General features: G+C 42.9%; 1 protein-coding gene across 1 annotated transcript in view; it reads left to right on the forward strand.

Moving 5' to 3' along the window:
• LOC129103577 (connector enhancer of kinase suppressor of ras 3-like) overlaps positions 1-27,310 on the forward strand; it is a 48,333-nt gene that overhangs the window by 16,083 nt on the left and 4,940 nt on the right. Inside the window, exons 2-18 of the mRNA XM_054614107.1 lie at positions 49-212; positions 4,381-4,583; positions 5,888-5,975; positions 9,705-9,746; positions 10,583-10,702; positions 10,897-10,956; positions 11,764-11,832; positions 11,967-12,113; positions 13,976-14,100; positions 14,618-14,805; positions 14,915-15,001; positions 15,763-16,013; positions 18,366-18,403; positions 20,309-20,351; positions 25,532-25,585; positions 26,124-26,163; positions 26,637-26,806. Of these exons, the coding sequence (XP_054470082.1) occupies positions 49-212; positions 4,381-4,583; positions 5,888-5,975; positions 9,705-9,746; positions 10,583-10,702; positions 10,897-10,956; positions 11,764-11,832; positions 11,967-12,113; positions 13,976-14,100; positions 14,618-14,805; positions 14,915-15,001; positions 15,763-16,013; positions 18,366-18,403; positions 20,309-20,351; positions 25,532-25,585; positions 26,124-26,163; positions 26,637-26,806 (1,889 nt within the window). The remainder of the gene's footprint in view (positions 1-48; positions 213-4,380; positions 4,584-5,887; positions 5,976-9,704; positions 9,747-10,582; positions 10,703-10,896; positions 10,957-11,763; positions 11,833-11,966; positions 12,114-13,975; positions 14,101-14,617; positions 14,806-14,914; positions 15,002-15,762; positions 16,014-18,365; positions 18,404-20,308; positions 20,352-25,531; positions 25,586-26,123; positions 26,164-26,636; positions 26,807-27,310) is intronic.

Genomic DNA, 27,310 nt, shown 5'->3' on the forward strand with positions numbered 1-27,310 from the left:
TGTATGTCTAATGAATCCCTCAATTTTCTTTTAATCACGTGTGTCCAGGTTTGGATGACAGCCTGCAGCAGTATGTGACCAACTTTGAGCGGGAGAAGATCAGTGGGGAGCAGCTGCTGAAGATCACACATCAAGACCTGGAGGAGCTTGGCGTGGCCAGGATCGGACACCAGGAACTGGTGCTGGAGGCTGTGGACCTGCTCTGCGCTCTGGTCAGTAGACATCCGTTGTGCGTATGTGTGTGGCTAATGTGACATGTGTCCAGCTACAGTAGCAGGAATATTACAGGTAAAAGCATAATCGTGGGACTTCACTGTATTTCCTGGAAGGACTTGGTCACTGTCCCTTCACAAAAAGAAACGCCACCAAGCCTGTAGTTTCTGGTTCGGCAGCTAAAGGAACCAGCGATGCAGAAAGGTTCATCATTTCCCACACAGCTCAGCGGGGTGTGAAGGCACCACAACACATGAAGCAGCCCGAGGACATAGGGGAACAGCAGTGTCACTCAAGAAGAGGAGGGATTGGATCAAAGGGGCCTTGGGCTTGATTTGTAGGCCGTTAGAAACTGTGTGAGGCAATAGAGGCAGTTGATGGTAATCGTGAAGCAACGAGTGACAGTTTGATAACTGATAGATAAGAACTCCCCCCCTACTTTCCCTCACATGTAAAGTCTCCTTCACACACAAAATACATAAAAACACAAGGTATATTTGCTTTTTGGGCTTGTCAGACAGGTTATCTTACTGCTGCAGCCATCTTCTCACCTGAGCCATCTTTCTCGGTTGAATTATAGCTGACCCTTTGTTCATCATCACAGCTCCCAGAAGAAGTGCCAACAAAAATATATCTGCCTTCTACTAGAGAGCATGAAAAGAGTCCATGCTCCAACTATAAGAGAAGCAGGTTTTCCAGCAGATGGGATCGATTTGGAGTTTTATCACTTCCTGTGCCATTAAAAAAGCCCCAGATTGTGGTCCCCTGCGTTTTGATCAGTGTCAGCGTTTCTGCGTTTTTACGCTCTCTTAAAATGCTTTACATTAATCGTTCGGGGCATGGTTATTTTTATACTGAAGAAACTTGGATATTCCCTCTCCTACATGAGGCTGCATCTTGCATTGATGCTGATGTGAAAGATGTAGGTCCAACAGGTTTGGATCAAACTATTTTATGGCTCAGAAAGATGGGATTTCTTTGTGAGTGATCCGCTTCATCAGCACACTGAAGCTATGCATGGGCTTTCTAGGATCCTGTGTAAAGCAAGAACATGTGTGATTAAGTGTGTTGTCAGCAAACGACTCATCACTCAGCTCTAAATTCATGTTGCGGCCATCTGGAAACCTATGCTGGAATACTTTTCGATGACCAAGGTCAAACCAAACCGTGTACAGGTTTAACTTGGACAGGGACATTAACATTTGATTCCCTTAGACCCAACTATCACTCAATCAATACACTCTTCCATTGTTTTTCATTCTGCAAAATACCAAGACACGCAACCCATCCTATACCTGTTAATAGAATCTCCTCTACCTGTGACTACTGCAATTGACACCTGGAAACACTTGGCACATACATGGGTGCCTTTTTAGTTCTGATAGATTTACTCATCATAGAATATGTACCATATGGTACATCCTGTGGTCCATAACCTTTTTTACCATCACGGTAATCAGGCCCAGATTTTTTGTTCCCCCCTTGAACCTTGACATCATGGCAATGAAATCTCCAATCATCTTCCAGTTGAGCGGCTTCATAAATTAGGCCTCCAAAGTGCTTCCTCAGCATGGCTTTGTTATTTTAAGTAAACCCCCTTTTCCTTGCATGTGAACTTTAGTCTCCCCTTTTAAAATGCACTGTTAGTTTGTAATAATGTGTCTGTGTGTTTGCAATGCATAATTTAGTACCAACGTATTTGGCCCATTTTATTTTAACCCCGCCTCTCTGTTCCTTGGAACTTCAGGCCAGGAATGCTGGACTCCCAGCAGCCTTTCACCTCTCACTGAAGCCAGTGCGGCTCAATGTTTTTTGTCCGTTAGGGCTTTCCCTATTAAGAAGGAGGCCTTGGCCTTCCACAGGCCCTGTGGGAGGAAGTGAGGCCCCCCAATTCAATTAGCTTTAACTGAGGCAAGGTCACTGCTGCCAACAGGAACACAGGCCACCACCACCCGGCACCCCCGCAAGCTCTCACACTCCCCCTCCCCACTTTCTCTCCTTTTTGTCAACCATCAGGTCAGACTCTCCTGTCGCTGCAGTCACATTCGTCTTTGTGACACTTTGCTGCTCGGCTTTGCCCTTGAATTTTAAACATTTAAACATTTGCACGCATTGTAAATATTTCACCTTTCATATATCAGGGACCTGAGCTGTCCTGTTAGCAGTTTCAACCCTATATCATGATGACCAATGGCCTTAAACACACAACCCCACAGCCCTTTAGGAAACATCCATACTAGTGCTTCTCTTCCATCCAAAAGCTATCAAGAGCAAACTGCCGTCTAGGGACAAAGAGAGAACATTTCAATTAATTGTACTGGACTTCTCTGACCCATGATGTCTTCTGCAGAGTCAGTGTTGAAACCCAACACTTCTTCATTTTGTTCTCAGAAGCCAGCGACCCACACAAAGACCTACACCACATGATATCCACGCACACATTAGCAATCTCCAGCAGCCATTGAACATACAGTATATGACACATCATCTGGCCTCGTGAGCCACAGAGCTGCTGTAAATGTATTTTACCGTTACCTCGGGGGGGAATCTGTCCAGGGTTATAATAAAACGCTAAACCTTAGATGGCACATTATAGCAACAGACACACACACACACATGCACAGACTCTCTGTCTATGGTACATATATATATTTGTATCTTTTATAGTCACGTCAGATCCATGTAATGCCTGTGGCGTGGGCAGGAAGTGCTGTGTTGTGATAGCAGTTCTACGTTTCTCCAGAGGACACTTATACAAGTATACGGTGTCTTCAAAGGGCCTCCACAAGAACAGCTTCTGCCATCTTGATTGTAGATTAACTTAATGTCTATAAAAAGGTACTGAAAGGACGTAAATTTGGCTTGAAATGTTGTTAAGTGTATGAAAAATTGCAATTTGACTGGAACCACAGATTTTGCTCAGACGTGGTTTTCAGCTCAGCCGGCAGTGTGGGACAAAAGCTTGCTGGACATCTGTGGGCCGGTTAGAACCTCTGTGACTGTGTGATTAGCCTGCTAATGAAAAAGCCAGGAGAGATGTTTGATCTGGGAAAACACTCTCAACTGCCTCTATGCTACACTTCCCTTTTTACTGTGTGGATGACCCGATGAGAAACCAAACCATCACATGGTTTATTTTCTTTCTTTTTTTTGCATATATTCCCTGCGTATGTTTTGTTTGTCTTTAATGATGTTTAAACAATCCATTTTATGTTTATAGTACCATGACTAAGGCAGCCTACAGCTACTGTTTAACCAGTCCAGTTATTCCAGTGATTCCTTGAGGACTGACTGAATGGATTTGTATTGTTTTATTTTGTTTATTTTGGATAGAGGCAGTGGTTATAAAGAAAATTCCACACTAAGCACTTGCAGATCCTGTTCGCAGTTTCCCCGACACGTGCTGTTTTACTCCTTGCTAAGCATATTTAGCTACTGGCACGTCACACATACAGCAGCATTGCTGGCAGCGATGCAACACCATGTAAGCGGATATTTACCAGGACAGCAGCCAGGCTACCCTTTCTTTGCTTACCTTCAACCAACACATCAGTCCCAAACCCATTTATTTAGTCAAAACATTGCAAACACTTTAAAACAAGCTCTTTCAAATATTTGACAAGTGCTCATGCTCGGTCTCCAAGAAAAGAGTACGCACACTGTTGCAGGGCAGTACGCTGCAGTAGCTAAGTTCCTACGTAGCTGGCTCTGTGGTGTACTTAGTGACCCCTGCAGACACAGATCTCTGCTGCTTCGTGCATCTGAGTGATCTATAAATTGGAGGAATGCAGAAGCAGGAAACAGCCAGGGCTCAAGAATGCACCGCTTGGTAGGAATCAGGTGATGGCGTGTGCACACACTCCCTGCACGCCCAACAACAATCCTCAAGACTGGAGGGGGAAATTTCATGCTAGAGCTGTCTTCGCATTCAAGTGCACTTAAATCATATATGTCAAAGAAATGATTACAGCTCTGCATTGAACAGGAAACAACACGTTTTCCTTGCAATAAGACTCCACTGTTTAAAAAGCTCTAGACTGTGTAGAGGAGGTTGTAAGCTTTGATCTTGAGTTTTATTGGTAACAGATATAATTTCGGCTTCAATCATGAGTGCGTGCTTTTCCATTTATATTAAGTTAAAATGGTGTTTTGATTTCCCCGTTTCAGAACTATGGGGTGGAGACAGACAACTTGAAGAACCTGGTTGTGAGGATGAGAGCTGCCACCAACAGCCTGCACATGGCCACAGCTGACCGCAGGAAAAGCCCCGCGTATGATGACAGCATCTCACGCAAGCCACCCAACGACTTCCTCACCTCTGTGGTCGAGCTGATCGGCGCTGCGAAGAGCCTCCTGGCTTGGCTTGACAGGTAAAAGCAACCACCACCTGATTGTGCAGGTCAGATAAGACATCAGAGGGGTTGCCATAAGAATAATACGAGTAGATACAGGCATTTATCTTTGGCATAAAAGGAGGTTTTCAAAAAGTTAGCGATAACCATTGCACATCTCGATGCAGTTGGCAAGGTTAACACTATATACAGTTGTAAAGCAGAAATGCAACCCCCTGTGAGCTTTAAGTACGGAGCTGGCAGGGTCCCCTGTGCTCTCCTGGCGACCTGCTCCACATCACACCATAAAAGCAGAGCATACTAAGCAGGATGCCAGGATTAAGTGTTAGCTGGCTGAAATTAAGCTTCTGTTTTTGTGGCATGCTCGGCTAAAGAGGGTGAGATGACGTCCTTTTTTAAATGGTAGTTGTGCTGTTTTAGATGAGAGCAATGTGACGGTGTTTAAAAGTGCTGTGCTTAAATTACATCTGTGTAGTTCACATTTATACATGCTTTTATTTCGAAATTAGCAAAACTTGAAGGACTGCATTGAGGGTTTGGGACTTGATGTTTGAGGAGCTATTTTGGAAGTCATAAGCATATGTTTTAGATGGAGTTGGGGGGAGAAAGAGACACAAAAGAGGAAAAGATGGCACCAGAACGGTGACATCCTTGAGTTACAACCACTTCTGTCTGTGGCAACGCACCCAAACACAGCAATCAGAGCACGATTAGCTGATTCTATAAAGTATAGTGTTAGTAGCTTATAGCTGACTCCACAGTAAATAACTTGGGACATATGTTCCATGGCTACTTTATTAGGTACACCAATACAATTAGATGCCATCCAGTAAAACAGCTCTGCTACATTTTCTTTCTTAATGAAGCTTATAATGGCTAGTTTTTGTTCAAACTTTCCGACGTGTGTTAATTCAGCTATATGTTTAGCATTGAAGTTTGAAAAAATCCAATAATCTTCTTCACTCATTTTTGTCAATGGGGTGGTCAAAATATCGGACACATCTATCAGTATAATCCAGCTGAATTAAACACCCGTGCAGACTACAACGTCAGTAATTGATATTTATTTAAATAAATAATTTTCTGTTGGTGTCAATCAAAACCGAACATTATTATCTTTGTGAAGGTAGAATTCATGGATGAGCTTGTACTAGTGTACCTAATAAATTGGCCACTAAGTGTTGCGATAAACATCAAACATTGGTGTCAGATGCTACGATTTAAAAAGTTGTTGGGCCATGTGACTGACTAAATCTCAACCCAGCTCTGCAGTCCATTACTGGTTCCTAATGCTCTCCCTTACCTTCTTTGTCTGCTTGCAGGACGCCTCTTACAGGGATCAGTGACTTCACAGCCACCAAGAACAAGATCATTCAGCTGTGCCTGGAGCTCACCACCACAGTTCAACAGGTCTGCACGCCAGTTAGCTCAACAGCACACATGTAGCTAGCTAGCCCCTGGGAAACACACACACACACACACACACACACACACACACACACACACACACACACACACACACACACACACACACACACACACACACACACACACACACACACACAATAGGTTTTTCCACACCGAGCACACACTGGCCCAGGGGCACAGACATGCAAGATAAAGCGTTGGAGAAGAGATTTATGGGAAATGTGGTCTGGCAGCCATGACGCATGCCTGAAGCCAGCAGTCTGAGCATGTTATTGCAAATGCTGATGTTTTTCTTGGGATCTTTACCTGCTCATGCTGGCTAATGAGGAGACCCCCTTTGTGCGGGGACGTTTAATGGTAAACGTCGCTTTTGTGTTTCCAGTTTCATAAAACCCACTGGCGGTCTTTTAAAGGCGGCCGCCCAACATTCCACTGGCTGGCGTAAACTTTCAGCCATGTGGTTCCTGTTTTTTGCTCCTCTAAGATGTGCTCGCAGTGGGAGACCAAACTGTCTGAAAGCACTTCCTGTGTGTTGGTTTAACGCAGGGATGAGGAGGTGGTCCATCTGACTGCCAGATAGAAGGCTAACGTTTAAAACAGAGCATACATCCACTATGTTTCAAAACTCTCTGCTTAGCATTGCTCTAGCATTGCATTATGATACAACCAGAAGTGGTTGGTCATATGTCTTAAACAAAGGGAGCTGGTGAGTGGCCTTTTCTTCAGTATCAAAGACATGCAATTTGTTCTCCCTAAAGGGTTTGACTTAAGCATAGCCCGCTTAGCAACACATTTTACACTGCCAGTGAAAGTGGCTGCAGAGACTGCAGGTGTCATTTTTAGGGGGTTATTGCATCAAAATAAATTCCTTTCCCAGAGTGCCCATTTCCTCGCCAGAGTCTGGGATTTTAGCGCCTCTGGTGATTTACTGTGGGTGTCTCGGTCATGGTCTTCCAGGAACAGTTTTGGGGGGTATACATTTCCCACTCTGCCATGTGAAGCGGAGAGGTTATGGTGTAGAATAAACTCCTGATAGGTGCTGAAAGAGTCTCGTAAGACTGGAGAGATTAGTTTCCTCCAACAACTGGAGGAGAGATGCAGTTTGGTCCTCCGTTCATAGCTACGTATGCAACTGCAGAGACACTGATGATGAGTTTATGTCCAACTCATCACATCATTTAAGAATCTAAACTGACACGAAGTTAGAAGACTCCTGGCTTCCTTTCTCATTTCCTTATTCTTTTACTTGGTCTCCCTTTTGTTATTCATAACATGTAGGCCGGAGTATGAGCCACTGGTTTAATAAAATAGGTTGTGCAGGACTGCCGCAGTGATTAGTTTTATGATGGGGGAGGACGGCGTGAGGTTTGCCCAGCTACTTCATGAACTTCAGCCAAGAATTACGGCTTTTCAGATCACACAATTTATGTGTTCTGCCTGAATGAAGCCTGTGTTCACACACACAATGGGACATGGCCATAAAACAAGTGGGCGCATCAGCCATCTTGGCTGACCTGCCAGTGTGGAGGTCATTCTCTTTCAAAGAACGCATTTTTCATCGATTCCCCCGTGTCTTTTATCAACGCCTCACACTTCTGAATTGTTGGCTCAGATAAGAAGTTTATAAGTTTATATCTCTCTTTTCCATTAAATAAAAAAAAAAGATTCCATTATATCGGCCAAACACTGAACTTTAACAAATGTATCCATCCCATGTTGATACCTTATGAATAGCAGGACGTCACATGGTCAGGTCTTTATTTCACTTCAGTATAAAGGCAGCTAAACTCCAGGTTCCCGCACAGTGCCAGCACTCTTCTCTCTCGGCCACTTCATTGCTCTACCATGCAAATCCACTCTAGTGGCAGATCAAAGGCCCAGAGAGCAGCACAGGGAGTCATCTGATCCACACCGGCTGTGGGATCAAGTCCATAACGTGAGGGATCAGTACACCCAGGGAATTGTCCCTCAGCCTCTCTCAGCCCTTCTTTATGCTGCGGCTCCTTTCTACTAGAAGGACTTTGGTTTTGAAAAAGATAAAGGAATCATCTGGATATCACAAACAGATCTTAGAGGGATCATCTGCGATATTGTATTCACATGATTTGATGGAACTGCGGGACAAGATAAATGTTCCATAAATGCTAAAACTTGATGGGATGTATGCCAAGCCATGTCTCTAGCACACACTGATACTGCTTTTGTTTCACAACCTCTAAACACCGAAGTATGTATTTTTAGTTCATCCCTCTTGGCTCAGTCAACAGGGCAGTCATCCAAACATGGGCCAGTCTCTAAAAGAAATATGCAGTCGCATGTTTACGTAAGCGTAGCCAAATTCTTTCTGAAACCACCATATGTTCTTGGCTGACTTTAAAAAATGTATTGTAGGGAAACATTAGTTTGGAACAAGTATATGTCAAATGAATTGAAACCAATTATTGTGTTTTTCCTACTTACTGTTTATATTGGCTTTTTTTCCCCCGAAGTAAGGGGAATGTTGCAAAGTCACGTGTATATTACTTTACCGAAAGAGATTAGTCTTTTAGTAAGGTACTCAAACACGAACCAAAAGTCATATTTAGGGAGCCTAATATGTACTCTGCTTTGATGTGCAGCCATCGCTCACGGCCACGGACAGTCATTCAAATCTTTTCAAGGCAAAACAAACTAACAGTATGATAAGCCAAGTGCATTTTGAAAACAGACGCTCCCCTTTAGCCCAGTGGAATGTGCAAACTATGGAAATATGGAAAAACTTGCTCGACCCCCATCCGCTGTCTGCACAATGGATCTACAATGACCAACAGAGCTGTCTTTGTACATGGCACATGTCTGTGCATGCCACTAATACGGTGAGGGCCACAACACCAATATCCCTTTATTTTGCATTGACACAGGCTTGTGTGGCCTCTGGAGATATAAGAGGCTTGTTGAAGTAGACTTTCTGTGTGCTCTAGTTATGACAGAAGCATTTCACCTGTGTTTTGATGGATTGCCTCCCTTCGGGCATTCCCAGCACAAAGCCAATTTCCGGGGCCCCCACATGCACCGTGAACCCCCTTACCCCGAGCTGAACCAGGGGCCCTTTCACCACCAACAACACAGTTGTCAGGGGAGGCTGTTGCCTCAGCTGTGGCCAGTCCAGCTGCAGTCAATGAGTGCCGTGTCGGGACACTTGGAGGGGACGGTGGTCAGTCTCCCAGCTGACTTTGCAGATTTTATTGTTGGATCCTTCCCCCTAACAACCATGAGCACAGCTACTGTGTCTTATTCCAGAAACCCCTGCCTCACCCAGCCCACCCACTTTCAGCTGTGGAAAGCAGTGATGCATCCAAATGTTCGGAGAAAACCATATTTCTGTTTGGATGAGGGCTTTCTGAACATCATCACATGTTTTCTCCCCCAAAAATGTCACCATGTCATCAGCACATTGTTACTGTATGGGTGTTGGTATGGTATTTGCGTTACAATATAGTTTACTGAACCACATAGGGGCATTATGCAATTATGGCCTCCCCCAGAATTTAGACAGAGAGGTATTTTGAATCTAAAAGCTGTTTATTTGAGGCTGTTCTACATTTTTTCTCAGTTCTATATCAGGAATGCTGATTATATCGTATCTACCCAACCCCTATACTTTTTTCTTCCGCTTCCCTGTTGTTTACTGCTCACACTCCTAATCTGTCATCACTGTCTTCTGTGTTACAGGACTGCAGTGTTTACGAGATGGAAGAGAAGATCCTGGAAGTTGTAAGTACACTGTATGTCTTCTTTTTGTCTCTGCTAATGTAAACTATACAAGACCTTGAAGTTCCTATATGGGGTGGGGGGATCTGGTAGATCGTTTGGGGAAATGTCTTTTTACACAGAGATTGTGTGACATGCTCTCAGCAGCAAGGTCCGTTCTCTGAGTGAATAGAGCAGACGGGTCTATGGGATTGCCAACAGAGGGGGCGGCTCTAATACGCCCCGGCCATCAATCAGTGTTTCCTGCTCCTGACGCTCTCCAGACCCCTTTGGGCTAATACTGGGCTTCCTCTAGCACTCTGTCTCTCTCTCAGACTGCCCAACTGAAGTCCGCATTAGAGCCGAGTTTCTACTTGTCTCATGCTCACCATAAAGTGTACACCACGTGTTCAAAACAAAATGCATGTGCCCGAGAAGAGACGTCAGAGAAGAGACCACTCTAATGATGACAAATGACAGGTTTTTGTCCTGAAAGAAGCAAGGAACTGCACAGAATAAAGGGCCTGTCCCATAGGACTGATCAGTACTTTGTGTGTGCACTGGAAGGTCCAGTTAACAGCACACTAATGGTCTCTTTCAGCCCATTAAGCGCAAGGCTTAATGGGCTTGCGCAGAAGAAGTAAGACAACTAATTGATGAAGGATAAGGTCTTTGCATTGCAAGTAGCAGTGTTACCTTACTTGTTTCAACATGTGCAACACATATTGGTTATAAAAGGCACAATTCACAAGAAGAGGATTCAGCACACCGCTTCTAATCACTGAGAAGTAGAGTATTGTGGAGTTTTAGGCTTCTTATTTTATTTACTCATGAACTTCCTTTTGCCCTTTCCTCCGCAGTCTAAGATTTTGAACAGCATCTGTGATCAGACCGTGAGAACAACCTCTGACCCCCTGATGAGCCAGTCGGCCTGCTTGGATGAGGTCCAGCTGACCGATATCAATCCGGGAGAGGGTCTGGTAAGGAATGCTGCTTTGGTTTTCTTCCTTCCTTTTTTTTTTTTAAACCCAAGGTCCGCCTTCTGGGGTTTGCAGGCCAGGAATGCATGCAATGTGTGTGAAATTGTCAACATCACATCGCTGTCATATGTGTCTCTCCCTATGGGGGTATTGGGTTTTTACTGAAAATCTTTTGGGTTTTCTTTTTGCCCTAGGGGATGTACATCAAGTCCACCTACGATGGGTTACATGTCATCACGGGAACCACAGAACATGTAAGTACGACCATATGCTAACTACAAGAACGCATTCAGCCCCTTTTTAATGCTGGAATTATTTTAATTAGTTAAAAGACAGTGAGAGATACTGGTTGTCAGCAGTTATCCATTTGCATTGCTTCCCATCATTTGTCATATGTCTGTGTCATTTATATGGCCATCGTAGAATTTTTTTTTTATTACCAAACCTTACTTTTCCATTTTTGGTTGAAAACAATACCTCCCTCACACGCTCTGTTTCATCTTCCCCTTTATTCTCCTCCTCTACTGAGAGCACACTGAGTTATCTGAGGGAGTTAAGAACTGCTGATCCGTAAAGGGAACTGTTTGTCATATTTACCGATGACTGGAGTACAGAAGCCTCCACTGCCTCCACAGAAAGACGTCCTACCTATCCCCACACTGAGACAACCAGTCAGTGACTAATACACCAGCATCACTGCCACGGTCGGATCCTCACGCCTCCGGTGCTAAATTGTGAATCAGGGTCTGAATCATCACCAGTAATGACTAGTTAATCCCGTTTGACATCCGTGTGACACGGAAAACAATTCAACTGATATTCATAAACGCAGAAAGTGTTTGTGTTTTCTCACGGATTGAACTCAGAGTGTTTGTTCAGATATTTGCTCTCTGAAAAGAACATTTCAAAGCTAGGCAGTTGAAACTAGACAGGGTCGGCAATAAAGTAGTGCCAATTTCAACAAGGTTTTGTAAATAGTAAGTTGTGTGTTAACAGCAAGTGTCAGTGTTTAATGAAAGTTGTTTATCAGGCTTTGACCTTTTACTTTGTTTGTTTTTTAGTCACCTGCAGACCTGACCAGGAAGATCCATGCTGGTGATGAGGTGATCCAAGTCAACCAGCAGACAGTGGTAGGAACCTTTTTTTTTCTTTCTTTGGATAATTACATATTTGACCATGCATACTGGTAATTTGAGTACACACTGTAAATATTATTGGAATATTAATGGTGTGTGTGTATATTTGTTTTAATCCTTCTTACCAGGTGGGCTGGCAGCTGAAAAACCTGGTTGTCAAACTGAGGGAGGACCCCAAAGGTGTGGCTCTACTCCTTAAGAAGAGGCCCTCAGGAACAACAGGATTCACCCCAGCCCCGCTCAAGAACATGCGCTGGAAGCCCGCAGTACAACAGGTACATGCACACAAGCGCACACACACACACACAAACACACACACCCACTCTTCCTCCTCTCATTATGGTAGATCAACAAAAGCCTGTGCTCCCAGTCATTGTCAACCAATTATCAGCTTTTTAGGGAGTTGGTTCTAAAACAGCAAGTTCAGACACAACTGTCACAGAGCCACCCTGAAAGTGCCGCTGGCCAAATCGACCATAACATTGAGTTTCCCTTCATGCAAAACATCAGAGGCAAACAAAGTCCCATGATGTCATTCAGTCTAGGAGACAAAGCTGGCAGCCGACAGTGTTGGAGCCTGGTTAGATTGTATCTGGGTTATTAGAATGAAAATTGCCCCAGATGTTGCCATCAAAAGAAGACAAGGGGAATCACGATCATTTTTTGGTCTATTGTTCAAAGAAAGGTCAGGGGTAGCTGATAAATATTGTGCTAATAAGGTTATGTGACTGCAATCCAATTTGCTGTTCTCCCTCATGTGAACACATTAGGCGTCACTTAGCTTTTAACCACGTCTCTGCACCTGAGTCCCGTTTAACAAAGAAGGGAGACAATAAGCCCGTTGTAAACTAACACTACCAGATTTCAGGCTCTTATCATGCGTAGCCTGTTTTATAGTTTGAGAAGGTAAGATGAGAAGATATCAGATAAGAGTGGGTTTCTCAATACAACAAAAGAGCCTCTCAACACAAAGGTGTCCAATGTCAACATCATCAGCAGCATCTTGTCTTAACAAGTCGTCAGGGGTATCCGAGTCAGTCATCTCAGTTTATCTGAGAAAATAGGGCTCCAGAAGGCAAAACGGAGACAAATCATACACCCTGATTCAGGAACGGATTACACTGGCTTTGTAATAGATAGATAGATAGATGATAGATATTTTTTTATTTTCGTGTCATGCACAAAAACGTGCCCAACCCTCATGGGTTTACAAGACACCATACAGTACAGCTGCAGTGGATCCACATCTCATCAGGTCACATTTGATTACAAGATGACATGTTGCTTCACCGCTCCATCTTAAACAAAACATTCTGCCTTCTCTCCCAGGCCTGGCAAATAAAAACTGCTACAAAGAAGGTTCCTTTCCTAAAACACAACTCAAGTTTTTCGTAATCATCCAGCCAAAAGAAATCAACATAAATGGAAGTCATTTTACTGAAGAGGACATCCCTTATGTCCTCGTAAACAGGACAGTAAAACAAAAAGTGCACCTCATTTTCAATTTCCCCGAGCTCACACAACAAACAGATTCTGTCCTCCTCTGGAGTGGAATGAAACCTACCGGTCTCTAGGGCTAATGGTAATGTTCCTGAGCGTAACTGTGCACATAGGGATCTTTGTCTTTTGTTTAAATTATACTTAACATAAAGTTCTGAATTATAGTTGTTTTTTATGAGACAATAATACTGTATCATTTGTACACATGGGAGCTATTTGGACAAAGGGGGGGATGATTCATAAGATCCCAAACAGGATGTTTAGTTTGTCATCCATATATCACATCTACTACACTGTATTGACAGACATATCATTAAGGTCTGATGAAACTGGCAGTAAATATGAGTCCTACATCTCGTCAAGGCCACAATGATGTTGAGTGTCTGGAGACATAACTGTGGCAAATGAGTACAATTTTAAGTACATGTCTTGCAGACTATTTTGGACTTCACTTACAATCTTTCCATACCTCAAACAAGAAGGTTTGTACTCGGGGAGACGCACTTAAGTGTCTCACCACATGTGGTAAACTCCTCCCAGTTGCCATCAAGTCATATTTGGTCTTAAACAGAAAGCAATGACTTCATTTGTTTTTCAACAGTAAACTGACATTGATGTATCGTGCTGTATTTTTCAGAACAATTCCTCCCTGATCAGAACCCAGTCTCCCTGCGGCTCAGCGAACGGGTCAACCAAAAAGGAGAAGTCGGCTATCCTGAACCTGTACATCCCCCCTCCTCCTCCAATGCCGTACACCCCACGGTGAGCCGTCCTGTTTCATTCGCCAAGATTATGTTTTTATAAGGTTTAATATTATTCAACAAGTTGAGTTCAGAAGCCTTGAAACAACTCAAAGATCTAGACCAGCCTGCAGTAAGCGACCCCTACTCACCCCCAGTCGACCTCTGCCACATTTAGAAACCTCACATCACGTTGATAATGAGTGTGTCCCGGACCTGTGATCGCCTTACCTCCCTCTCCTCCTACTGCACATTCTGTTCTGCTTTAGTTCAGCCCACTCTGCTCCCACCAGTCCCACCATAGACCTTATGCAACGGCTGATTCATCTTCCACCTCCAGAAAGATGACAAAGCATGGTCACGAGACTGAACTTTAATATGAAGTTTTTACCCTTGTCATCTTTATTTCACTGGAATTACAGCAAGATAACTTAATGTGCTCACTCTTCTTCCAAATGGTTGCACTGCTTTAGACTGTTAACTTTTGGAGTGGGATGTGGTGTTGTAATAAATAAATGAGCATTTGTTTCTCCACGTAGAGAGGAGAGAGCAGACTCCTTCCGCAGCATCAGTAAAAGACCAAAGGGCTCTGAGTCTCCCAACTCCTACCTGGACCAGGAGAGCAGAAGACGCTGCACCATCGCAGATTACGACAAGCTAAGCTTCGGCTGTCCCATCGAGGCCAACGTGATCCAGCCCAGAATGAGGGAGAACAAGTCCTCTCGTGGTCAGTAGTTTCTCATTCAGGAATTCTTAGAAACATTCCACCAATGGATGTTGACAAAAATACGACTTGAAATGAATGCAATTGTTGAATATGAAACTCTCGCCCCTAGGTAAGCCCCGCCCCCTCTCCATGCCAGTGGACACCTGCGTTGGAGTGGTAGATCCCTACGCAAAGCCCTGGACACAGGGAAGGAAAGGTACGCACAAGCACGCTTTCACTTATAGGTGAAACCCCTATGGTTACCCCTATGTATCATGTTTTTTCATACTCATGGTCCATACAAACTATGAGCAACAAAAGCAGAGAAGCGTAGCACACAACACTGTCATCAATTGCCCTACAAGTGACATTTGAGCACATTTAAGTTGTAAAGAATATCATAAAATAAACAATATAAGGGTAGAATCAAGATTGTTACATATTCACTGCCAATAATGGTACATTTACAACCAATTAAAAATAATTACCAAGAACTTCATTGACCATTACATGCATCCATTATATGATCTTATGAAAGTGTTTGAAATATTATAAAATAATTAAAGAATACGTTATCTAAATTCACAGAGCTAGGTTAGCTGTTTCCAGCCTTTATGCTAAGCTAACTGCTCTCCTCAGTTTCATATCGAACAGATGGATATGACAGTGGTATCGTTCTTATCTAATTCTGCAAATAGGCACTTTTCCAAAAAGGTCCAACTAACACTAAAGAATTAACATTAGAGCTGACCATGCTGCACACTGCTTTGGTCTGAATTAATAGTTCTAGACATTAAACGCTAGAAGCATGTTACTTACTGAGTGCTGGTCTCAAAAGCTCTGTTGTAAATTAGTTTATGATTAATCCTAATATCATGTCATTTTTTTTGTATGTGACTGAGAGATTGATTAAAAACACCCAGAGCCTCCCTTTCAATGCTGTTGACGAGCTAACTTCTCACCTTCTCTCTGCCTCAGGTGAAGACCTCCTGTACAGATACCTGAGCAATGAGAGGATCCCCACCATCGCAGAGGAGGTCCCCTCGGTGTCTCCGCCCTACAGGCCGGCAGGGGAACGCCACCTCGTCAGAGTGGACCACATCAGGGGCAGCCGCTACTACTCCAACTCCGACCTCCACAACAGCGCCACCATCCCCTACCAGGAGGACATCAAAAAGGCCCCCGTAGGCCCCGCCCCCAAGCGTGCAACGGCAGAACGCTCACTACTGGTCAGTTGGATCACGCGGCTTAAGCTATTGACTCACTGATGATGCGCTTCCTGTACCGAGGCTTCGTGTTCCTGTCTTTTGTCCTTCCTCAGTGCCTTTGATTTTTAACGTCCAGCTGTTTGTTTTTTCGGCAGCTTCGGGCTTTTTCTCACACTCCTCTCTCCCCAACCTCCATATTTCCCTGGTGTTACTACTACTACCAACTACTACTCCTCAACCAAACTCGCTTTTGTGTAGAACTCACTACATTACATCATCACCCCTTTAACACTGCCCACCACCCTCCTCGTCTCTGACTACAAGTCCCAATCGCTGCCTCAAGAAGATACAGTTTGTTCAGGTTTAGGACACTTTGGCCTTGTGTGCTGTCTATGGACCCCTCTGTACATATTACGCTTTGTCATGTTTAAGTTGAAATGCTCTCTGGTACCATTATTTAATACTTCAGAAAAACTTGCCTGCTGTCACTTCAGCTATTTGCTTACTTCGATTTTATTTGCATAAATACGTTATAAGAATACAGCATATTTTGTTGGTGAAACTGTGCTTTTACTTTACACGTTACTTCTACATGTTTTCCTCAAATTACACTTTTGTGATCAGTTAGTGACATCACTCTCTACCAAAGGTTGCCTGTTGTAAGCTATGCATATACTTCAGAGAGATTTTTAAAGTCACTTTAGCTGACAATGCTGCATCGGTTGTTAAAAGGATGTTTATATCTTGCCACGAGCAAATATTTGTGCTGGTTTCAAAGATATGCACTCTATTTCAGTAAACTTTTATATCCTGTGTTTCCCTTTACTCTGCAAATAACCCACCTAAAGGGCCTATGCACACAGCTGGTTGACAGTAATAAATGGTCTTTTTAAGCCAATCTTTTAGGACACACTGGTTTAAATGGCCTCCTATTAGCTCAGAGATCACAAGAGACAGAATGACAGTATTATTTAAGAAAATACAGGGAAGAAGTGTCTATTGTTGCTTTATCTGCCTTTTTGTAAGTTTTGAATAGCGTTTTATTAAAGATTTGCAGTTCATGTGAGTGATCTTTTGTATTGTCTTCATTTTACCATTGGGTGTGGAATAACTGATTAACGTGTAACTTTAATGGAGCGTGTGGTATGAAATCTTATTCTGATAACTACATTGCTGAAGTATGCTGTTCTAGTATCAGTTTACATATTTGAAAATTAGATAATGTATCATAACAATCCACCAGTGGAGGGCAGCTTTAGTCATTATTCACTTCCAGGACCGCGCTATTGAGCCGGCGGGCTCTCTTACCTGCTTTGACCTTGATGAACCCTTCTTCTGTTTTTTTAAGCATGCGGTGAAACAGGATAGCTAATGTCATGTTACCTTTTCTCGGTGTTTTGGATGGAGATGGTTATGCAACTACTTCCCTCTTTCATGAACTTTAAATTCCAGCTGGTCGACCATATGGTCAGAGCAGGGTTTTTCCATCAGGGGATCTTATTCCTGCACATATGTTGCCTTTTAAAGATTTAAAGCCAGGTTAGGGTTACTGTGCCTGACAGCTTTCGCCTCTTATTTATTGATTTAAAGAAGTGTATGCCTGGGAAGGATCAGCCCCTTTCATCTTGGGACCGAAGATGTGGCTGCTGTCAATAACGACCCACCATTCTTCACCTCTTTCCCCTTTTGCCTGTGTTTCTTCATGCATGTATTCTACTGATGGAGACGGGCCTCTTTTCTTATCTCTCCTCCTATTCTTCCTTGTGTCTTGCTCTGCCCAAGTTCGCCAAGCTATAGTCGCCTGCGGTCCTCACTAATTTGCGCTTTCTGAAAACCCTGTGGTCTCCCTAAATACTACCTGCACTCTGTTTAACCCACTGCTAAGTTTGCTAACGACTAACATCTTCTGCCTGCAATTCACAAATGGTCACATGGGAATGGCGGGCTGAATTGTTTGTAGATTGTGCATGTGGAATGTTTTTTTTTGTTAATTGATCACAAACGGAGACGAATGAATGTGATGGATGTTTTGTTCTTTACTCCTTATTCCCCCTGTTCTGGAGAGGATTTCCATTATTGACACAGAATTTGGAGAAAAAATTAATTATAATAGAGATTAAAGGACACATGCTTTTAAATAGGTTTATAAATGAGCTGTGCCTGCAAGATAGGATGCAGCAGTTTTACAGTAATCATATACTTATTGCTACATAAAGTCATATGCTATAGTCTTAAAATGAGTACTGATCAACAGCAGCAATGAGGATATATTAAGTATATCTCAATGGAGCTGAGGCTTTCAGAGCAACCACACCACAATAGTCCGACTCCATCACCAGCGTGCGTTAACTCATAAATCTTTATGTATCACAGGGACCTGACTGGCACTCTAGCAGTGACTTCCTCAACCGGTGAGTTCCTCGCTCTCTCCCTCACACACACACTCACACATACATGTACACACAGTGTTGCTTAGTGTATAGGCCAAATGAGAAACATGAGACCAGGGTGGGTCTAATTTTCCTACAGGGAGTGACAGCCAGCGGGCTGTGGAATCTTTTTAAAACAAGCCACGGGGTGCAGGGTCAGTGGGTGGGCTGCTTTTATGATCAGGGGAAATATGCCGTAGAAACCTAGGCTGAGATTCATACAGGGATCAGAGAGCGGGATAGACAAGAATGGATGGTGACGGCTGTAGAGAGAAAAAAACGACACGGTTACAGTCGGAGTGTGACATTATCTTAATTGTTTAATGGTAGTGTATTAAATATTCTTAGTCAATTGTAAGGAACTGCAACAACGTGGTTAGAACTGTTCTCTTCCTACACTAAATATCACGGCTCTGCTCCAGCCTGACTGAAACTCCTAATAGATTTCACCATCTAATCAGAACAAAGAATCCTCATAAAACTTTAGTTATTTTGTGCTTTTTTGGCTTGTGAGCAATACTTTAAGTGTTGAAAAATTGAATTGAATTTTTTTTTAACCTTTTGAATTCTAAATCAATTTAGAGCTTATTATGAAATCATTTTTGGTGTTTTTTGAGACAGTTATCTCTCAGGACCTCCTTTATGCAAGATGTTCCAACATGGTCCCACACACCAATGTGTCCATCCTTCGCCATCCACCCCCTAGACACATTCACAGGCTCCAGAATCTTTTGAAATGTCACTGTTATGACAAATCCTGATTCTTCTACGCTTCCAACTATAAATAATCCCAACCCACTTCAAAATATGACGACATCCGAGGATCGCTGGTCCTCCCGTCTTGTCATCCGTGGCCCCTGTGTCTCCTCCGGTCTAGGATGTAGGGCCTGAGGAGGTGTGACTCCCCACATTAACACCGTGATCGATGACTAAACGCCTCGCACAATAACCCCCCCGCCCTCCACAGCAGTTCTATTCTAAGAGCCGCGCACAAACGCATGGCATCCGGTTTGCCGCACGCTCGATCAAAACACATTACTCAAATTTAGAATATATATATATATAGAGAGAGATGCTATTGTAAATCCCGCAGATAAGCAGTTGACTCATCGAGGGTGGAGGTTTTATAAACGTGTGACACTGATGTAGGCAATAGAATCTGATTGACGGCAAATATAATCAAATGTCATTTTAATTTTGGCTCATTAATCCGTAAAAAAAAATTAGCCAGTTTTTCCTCGTGACAAAGCATCAAATGTGATGGTGCATCAATTTCATTCCTATGTTATCTGTCAAATCCATCAATCTGGCTCTGAGAGCAGAGCATGTCTACAGAAGTATTTGAAGTTGCAACACCTGCATACAAAAACAACAGTATTTCCTTTAGCAAATTAGTAATTAAAGGACAAATACTTGAATATGGATGACAGGAAGAGGAAAGCACCAATAATTTCAGCAATCAAAAGGCAGGAAGAAAATTAGCCGGAGACAATTTCATACCCTGAAATTGCAGGGTGAGGCCCTAATGAGGTAAATCGGGTATTTTAAGCGTTGGGAACAAGTTCCGTGTCTACCCATGCTAGTGTGGCTGGTTGCCAAATCCATTATCAGAACTGCTGGCACACAATCTAAACGCTGACCCTTAAGCAGACTCCAAAGGATCCGTTTTTTTCAGGCCATATTAAAGTGAGCTTGATTGGAAAACATAGATAAAGATCATGGCTGGGAAGCAAGAAGTATGTGTTGGAAATTTTCACGAGCCACTTATGTCTGATAAAAAGTATGGTGGCTAAATAAAGCTTCTTAGTAGTGCTTCACATCAGCTTTAATGGTCTGTTTAAAATCATTAATCACAAGTGTTTCCCTGTCTCTACTTTGTTCTTACAGGTATAATCAGCCACAAATACGATCCTGGTCCTTCTCTCAAGCAGTAAGTATCATGTGAAGGGTCGGTCTGTCTAAACCTGAATGCTCAATCAATCCCTCCCACCAAAGAGTGATGTGTTTGTGATCATTCATTGGGTGCGTGCTGTGCGTGCAATGTGAGGAATGCCACTGGCTTCGGCCTGGGCAGGAGGAGGTGAAACCGGTAGCCTTAATTACAGGCCCATTACATTTCACACACAGTTATGACAACAAACACACACACACACACACACACACACACACACACACACACACACACACACACACACACACACACACACACACACACACACACACACACACACACACACACACACACACACACACACACACACACGCACACACACACACTTTCTTTCTTGCGCTCTCTATCAGACACAAACCACCAGAGCAGTATACAGCGATGCAACATGCAGGTCTTGTCAGCCTGAATCAACACCATGAAACTCTTACTTTTTCATGGCAATGCTGCTCAACAAAATGGTTCCAGATAAAAATAGCTCACCAATTATTGGATGGATTACAATAACATTTTGTACAGATATTAATGGAGTCCGTCTCACTTTGGTAATTCCCTGACTTTTCAATTCCTACCAACTATTCATGAAATGTGGTATTCACATTAATGTTGTCCTCCGGATAAATTGTAAAAACATCTGTGAGTCTTTAACGTAGCTCAGAAATTCCAGTACCTACAAAACTGATGACAATTTCACCAGACCAAGCTGTGTTTCGTGTTTGGTACTAATTAGCAAATGCTATCACAATAAACCAAAGATAATGAATGTAAACATCAGCATGTTGTCACCATAACCATGTCAGCATGCTGGCATTAGCATTCAGCTAAAAGCAGTTTCTACACAGAGCTTCCAGCATAGCTTTGTCTTGAACCTCATTGGCCGTGCTACAAGTGGAAATTGATTCAGCATCTATTGGCTGTGGCAGAAGTAGAAATGAAATGACCTCAAGCGTAAACTAAGGTTCCCTTTGCTGGCTTTACACACACACACATACACATAGTCATGTACCACAGTACCATGAGTTACGGTCAATCCCATAGTGGCACATTCACCTCCACTGGGGTCAGATGGATTAGGCACATAGTCAGTGGTGGCATTTGAACAAACAGCATTTGTACAGATTTATGTTCTGGCGATTTGTTCTTGGACCAAAACAAGAAAACCTTGACCCCCTCTGTCAGCGTTTAAATATAGGGTAGAAGGGGGAATACAGGGGCGAATGGAGTACTTTACTGCTGTGGTTCTTTTTAGTGTGTATACCTGAACAGATACATCTGTTGCATTGAACAAAAGTAATTCATCTCAAATCCTCATTAACTGTCATTCACTACTGCATTTAGAGCTGCAGATCTACAAAAAAGTACCACCAACAGCAAGTGAGGGGGCTGCGGCCGTCAAACTGAGCAAGCTCGAATTTGATATAATTTCCAGCCCTGCACCCTTCCCCCTTTACTCTGTGTGAGAATCCCCTGTTGAATAATAGCCACTCTGTTTCGCCCCTCTCCCATTTCTCTCCGTCACACACACAGTTTCTAGGTGGGGCGGAGGGGGGGGGACACTAGCTAAGTGCCGTGGCAATTCTCAGCATGGATCGTGATGGGAGATTGAGCACTACAATGGTGTGACCAATTTGCATTCCCGTGAATCCTTCAGGCCTTTGACATGAGTCGCAGGCAAAATTGCCTCACTTCCACCCAAACACAGCTTCAGCGAAATGCCCCTTTAAATCACCCTAAAGTGGCATGCTGAGACTCTTTCTCCCCTCATTGCAGTAAAGAGAAGTGTGAATTGTGTTGGAATCCTTTATTTGATTCAACACGTTTAATTGAAATGTCAAAGGGGAAGCTTTTTGAAGGGGGTTTAGGGGTAACACAAGGGAGTTCCTTGATATGGATGTGAAAGATAGGGTGACAAATGGGAGGGGAGGCATGGAGGAAGCTACAGTGTGAGAATGTGAGCGATATAAAGCGAGGGGGGGGGGGGGTCTCTTCATAGTTACTTCATTCCACTCGCTGCAGTACAATGGCAAGAGGAGAGAGAGAGGAGGCCCCTGTCTATTTAAGCAGAAATGAAATGGAGACTATAATAACGCAGGATTCAAGAATGTGTCTGCTGGTTCACCGCCGTCCAAACGCAAGCCAACCTTGAACCAGAACATCCGAGCATCTGCACAGATACAGCTCGAGATGTTATGGCTACAAACCCAGTGATGGGTGTTGATAGTCAGGCCACAGCCTCAGGGTGGACTTTGTAACGTGAAACATTTCTTTTTTCTCCCTATTTCTGGAAGAAACCAAAGTGTGTTTTATGAGTTTGTCTCAAAGCAATAAAAAGGAATAGATGTTTTGACGCTCCAATGTTCATGGGTCCTGGCTTTAACAATCACATTACACATCACATGAGTGTTATGTGAACTTAATCAGTAGGCGCACTCTTTATGTGGTACTCTGTGAATGTCACATTTAGTTACTCTTAGTGGTGATACAGCTTTTTTTTTTTGCTGCTGATAATATGTTTTGAACATATTAAAACGCTCAAACGCAAACTTTTCTTTTTTTTTTTTGAAAGAGTAAAACAAAAAGTTAAACCTCAATGTATTCGCCACTTCCTGTGCTGTTGCTGACTGCCACTGTTTTGGTAGCTCAAAAAAAGCTTTTACATAAGCGGTAACCTAGCGACACCTAGTGGTGATGTTTGGGAACGACGAGGACTTACTGAGATAAACTATGAATTTAACTTGAACGTAATACATGAAGAGTGTAATACCTGACGCAACAATAGTTAAAAAAAAAAAAAAAAAAAAAATCGTTATAAAAAATAAAGTGCCATCACAACTATTGTCACTCATGTTTGAGAATGGGTGTCACCCTCTTTCTTCACCTGAAAGGAGGTGACACCCAAAGAAAGTCCTGAACTCACCTGAAACCAGCCGAGCTTCCTCTGAATTTATTTCTTTGTCTCTTTCCGACATGCTCATCAAGGTTTGGTCAGACCTTGAGCAGAGCTTACGGACCAGTCTACAGTCGTTGAGGTTATGGTGGCAGGTAGGGATTGATTTAGTTACAAATGTCCAAAAAGGATTAATTAAGGCAGCGTTTGACACGAACGCTACCGACCAGGACACAGCGTATTTTTTTTTAAGGATTTAATGATTTTAGATTTACTTATTAATTTAGATTTACTTTCATAATCTCTGGCTTAATTGCATTGGAATGTTATTGACAGCCGTTTGAGTGGTTGAATTACATGTTTAAATCTTTCAAGAATACTGGGATATTTGATTTTTTCTTTTTCTTAAAAAACAGTCATATTTCAAAACACACCTTTTACACACATGGTTTTGCATTTTTAGTTAATAATTGTATTGGTAGGATTAGCTTTTCTTTTCTTTTTTTGCTTTTTATAGAGAAAGTCAAGAGTTTTTGGTTTTTTTTCGTTTTTATTTGGCACAGTACACACATTTGCAATCAATCATGTGAATATCTTTTTCTTACCTACTTCATTGTGGCCTTGAAGTTATGTTTCTAATACAACAGAAAAAACATTCCGGTGCAGATAGAATGTGGTTGGCACATAGCTTCAAACTAAACCTACTGAAGCTAGAAGGGTGAAGGTTTATTAATCTCCTGTTTCCGCACACTCACAGATTACATGTAGGCCATCATCTGCTCAGACATTTGTTCAGTATGGATCTCAAAACTACTGTAGAATTACAGGTAACCTTTCACATCTGCTTAAAAAAAAAAAAACCAACAGGAACTTGGTTACTTAACTCACGCACACGCACTTGTGCTGTGGTTTATGTGGTGATCATCATCATCTAGCTCCCAGCCGGTTCACTTAAAATACCCGGAAACAAGATGTGATGCATAGTGTTGTGCAAGACAACGAGACACACACACACACACACACACACACACACACACACACACACACACACACACACACACACACACACACACACACACACACACACACACACATACATTCACAGATGTTCAGTTTAGATAAGAGCTCTTTGCAATGCTTGTCTGTCATTGTGTGAGCTGTTAGAGTAACAGAGGATACCGGCACTTACTGGTGTTTGGACTTGAGGTGAATCTGTGAAGTTTTAGAGCACCAGGTATGAGTCTTTACTCTCTTCTTTTGTTGTTCTCACTGGGGATTGAGTTTGTGGCGAGTGACTGAATGCGAACAACGGCAGTGGGACTTTAAATCGAGAACCTGTGAACAGACTGCTTTCACATTTCCTGACCTCAGGGCTGTTTATTTCTTGCGTGTTGCGCTCGATCTGACAAGGTATCACATCCATGTTGTATGATGACTCTCTGGGAGACGTTTCAAATCACTGAAGTGTAATGGGTGGTTGAGATTCTTAATTTCTGTGAAACTATAACCAGATTTTGCTGTATTGTATCATGGCATGTTGGTAAACGGTTGATGTGTGTCTGTGATTTTCCCTTTGTTTCTCTCAGGCAGCTTTATAACTGATAAATAAGGAACTTAAGTATGCAGAGGAAGTTAGTCCATAATAGCAACTAAGCTTTCTCAATATCTTACACGACATTGGTCCTTTTAGGTTGAATCATTGCAACATGTCATTTTCCGATGGCGCTTGACACTGCCAAAAAAGGTGTTAGGTGTTGAGGTGTTATACTGCAAAAAAGCTTTTTAATCGTCTATGCTTTAAGGTAGTTTGGATTCTAGTGTGTGTGTGTGTGTGTGTGTGTGTGTGTGTGTGTGTGTGTGTGTGTGTGTGTGTGTGTGTGTGTGTGTGTGTGTGTGTGTGTGTGTGTGTGTGTGTGTGTGTGTGTGTGTGTGTGTGTGTGTGTGTGTGTGTGTGTGTGTGTGTGTGTGTGTGTGTGTGCGTGCGTGTGCGTGTGTGTGTGTCATAGGCTGAAAAAAAATCTGACTCTGCTCTCACTTCTATAGAATATTTAATGTAATTCTGCTTTTTCTACTCCCTTTCAACTCACATTTGTGTCTAACTTTTTTCACTCTGAAAACAATTGAGAAACAATGTCTGTGCCCATGACATCACTTCCTCTTATCGCGTTTTGGAGCAAAGAATTGCTCATTTTTCTGCCGATTCCGCCTCTCGGTTAGTAATATTGTCAACCTACTCATCAGTGTACAAGGTTTATCGTTTGGTTTATTCCAACAGGCTGCCTTCCCCATATCTGTGCCCCCTTCAATGGCTGCCGATGACTACAACCCTGTAAGTGTTTATTCCTTTTTTTTCTGTGTGTCTGACATTTACCCGGGCAGAGGTGGCCTTGTTTTCACAATTAATGAAATAAAAACCTTTGCTCTCCCTTTTAAGTGGTGGAACTACTTCTGCTTCTCCTATTTCATGATGACAAAGTTAAATGTTTATAGTGACAAAGATTCATACTCCACTGACTACTTAGCTGCTCATTGTCTAGTTTGGATTCTCTTGGTGTTTTAGGTTTAATTTGAGAGTTAAAAGAAAAAAAGGAGAGCAAAGAGCAGAGACAGACAAAGCACAAGACAGAGAGTTAAGTCACAGATGAGGATGTTTCGAGAGGAGTGGGGGTGTGCTTATGAGCGTGTGGGGAGATAAGCGAGAACAGCAGAGAGAAAGTGCATGTGACACTGTGTGCGAGAAACAGGATGTTCCGGATAGCCTCTCCTTCTCTGCTGTGGGGTCTGAGACTAGCAGATGTGTCCCTCTCGCCTCCTGCCTCTGACTCTCTGACCTAACACTTGCCTCCTCCGCTCTCTCTTCCCAAAAGGTCTCCCTCCGATACAAATCCAAGAGGAAGACTCGAGGAGGTAAGTTGTCACCCTTGAGCTATCATCACTTTGTCTCCCAGCGTGCCCTCGACTGTAATTTGGACCCTCTGTGGGCGTGTGTGAGTGAAGTGGCAGGGCAATTGGTGTGTGCAGAGGGCTTTAGACAACGCTCAGTTACGTTCGCTTCAGTTCTTCTCTATTTAAGCTCTCTGTGGCTGTGTATGATTCCTCTGAGACGCTTACACATGTGCTGAATTTTCATGTTGTTATCATTGTCTCTGGCTGATTCATAAGTGGAACAGGTAGGTTGTGAATTCAGGATGTTGTTCAGTGTTTTTTTTTTTTTTAGAGTTCATTATCTGCTTGACCAAACACTGTGGCCCATTTTGACTGAAATGGAAACGTATTTCAGACACCGCAACCTCTTGCTTCCTCTAAAGCTATGCTTGCGGGGGGGGTTGGCGGGTCGGCGGGTCTCAGTGCATTCATGTGCATGTGTCGTCTGTCCACAGGCAATGGTACAATGAGCAGAAGACGGATATCGGTCAAAGAGCTGGGTCAGCCGGACCACCAGGGCTGGCTGTACAGGAAGAAAGAGAGCAAAGGCTTCCTGGGCATCAAATGGAAGAAGTACTGGTTTGTGCTGAAGAAGACGGCGCTCTACTGGTACACCAACCAGCTGGTGAGTGAGACACCCTTTCATCATGAGACCCATTTATGTCACAGCTCAGTACTGTTTACAGAAAATCCAGTCAGCAACTCTTGTTCCTCAAAAATCCTAAAAATACCAGTGAAGTAAAGTTTCTGTTTCTCCCTCTGATCTGCTCTGTCTCTCTCTAATTAAACTTTGCTTTATTGGCTGCTCTAGCTGCTCTTTTAAAGAATAAGGCTGGGGGTATTCTATATTTCTGTTAATGTTAACCAATCACATGGGCAGACCAAAACCATCAATGCCTTGATGTGGTCTCTGGATACTTTTGGTCTGTCAGATCACAGAAATAAACTTTCATTTTTGTAGTTTTTGGCAAACATTACTCAAACAGGAGTAAATATTACAGAGTTGGGCAAAAGTATTTGATTTTGGGCCATATACAGAAAAATATAAGGAGTCACGGGCCAAACAAAAGTAAATGTGTAGGTTTAACCAGTTACACTGCAAGAACATCGGTGTGTAGACATTGCTGTC

The sequence above is a fragment of the Anoplopoma fimbria genome, chromosome 15 (genome assembly GCF_027596085.1).
Source record: "Anoplopoma fimbria isolate UVic2021 breed Golden Eagle Sablefish chromosome 15, Afim_UVic_2022, whole genome shotgun sequence".
Classification (NCBI taxonomy): Eukaryota; Metazoa; Chordata; class Actinopteri; order Perciformes; family Anoplopomatidae; genus Anoplopoma; species Anoplopoma fimbria.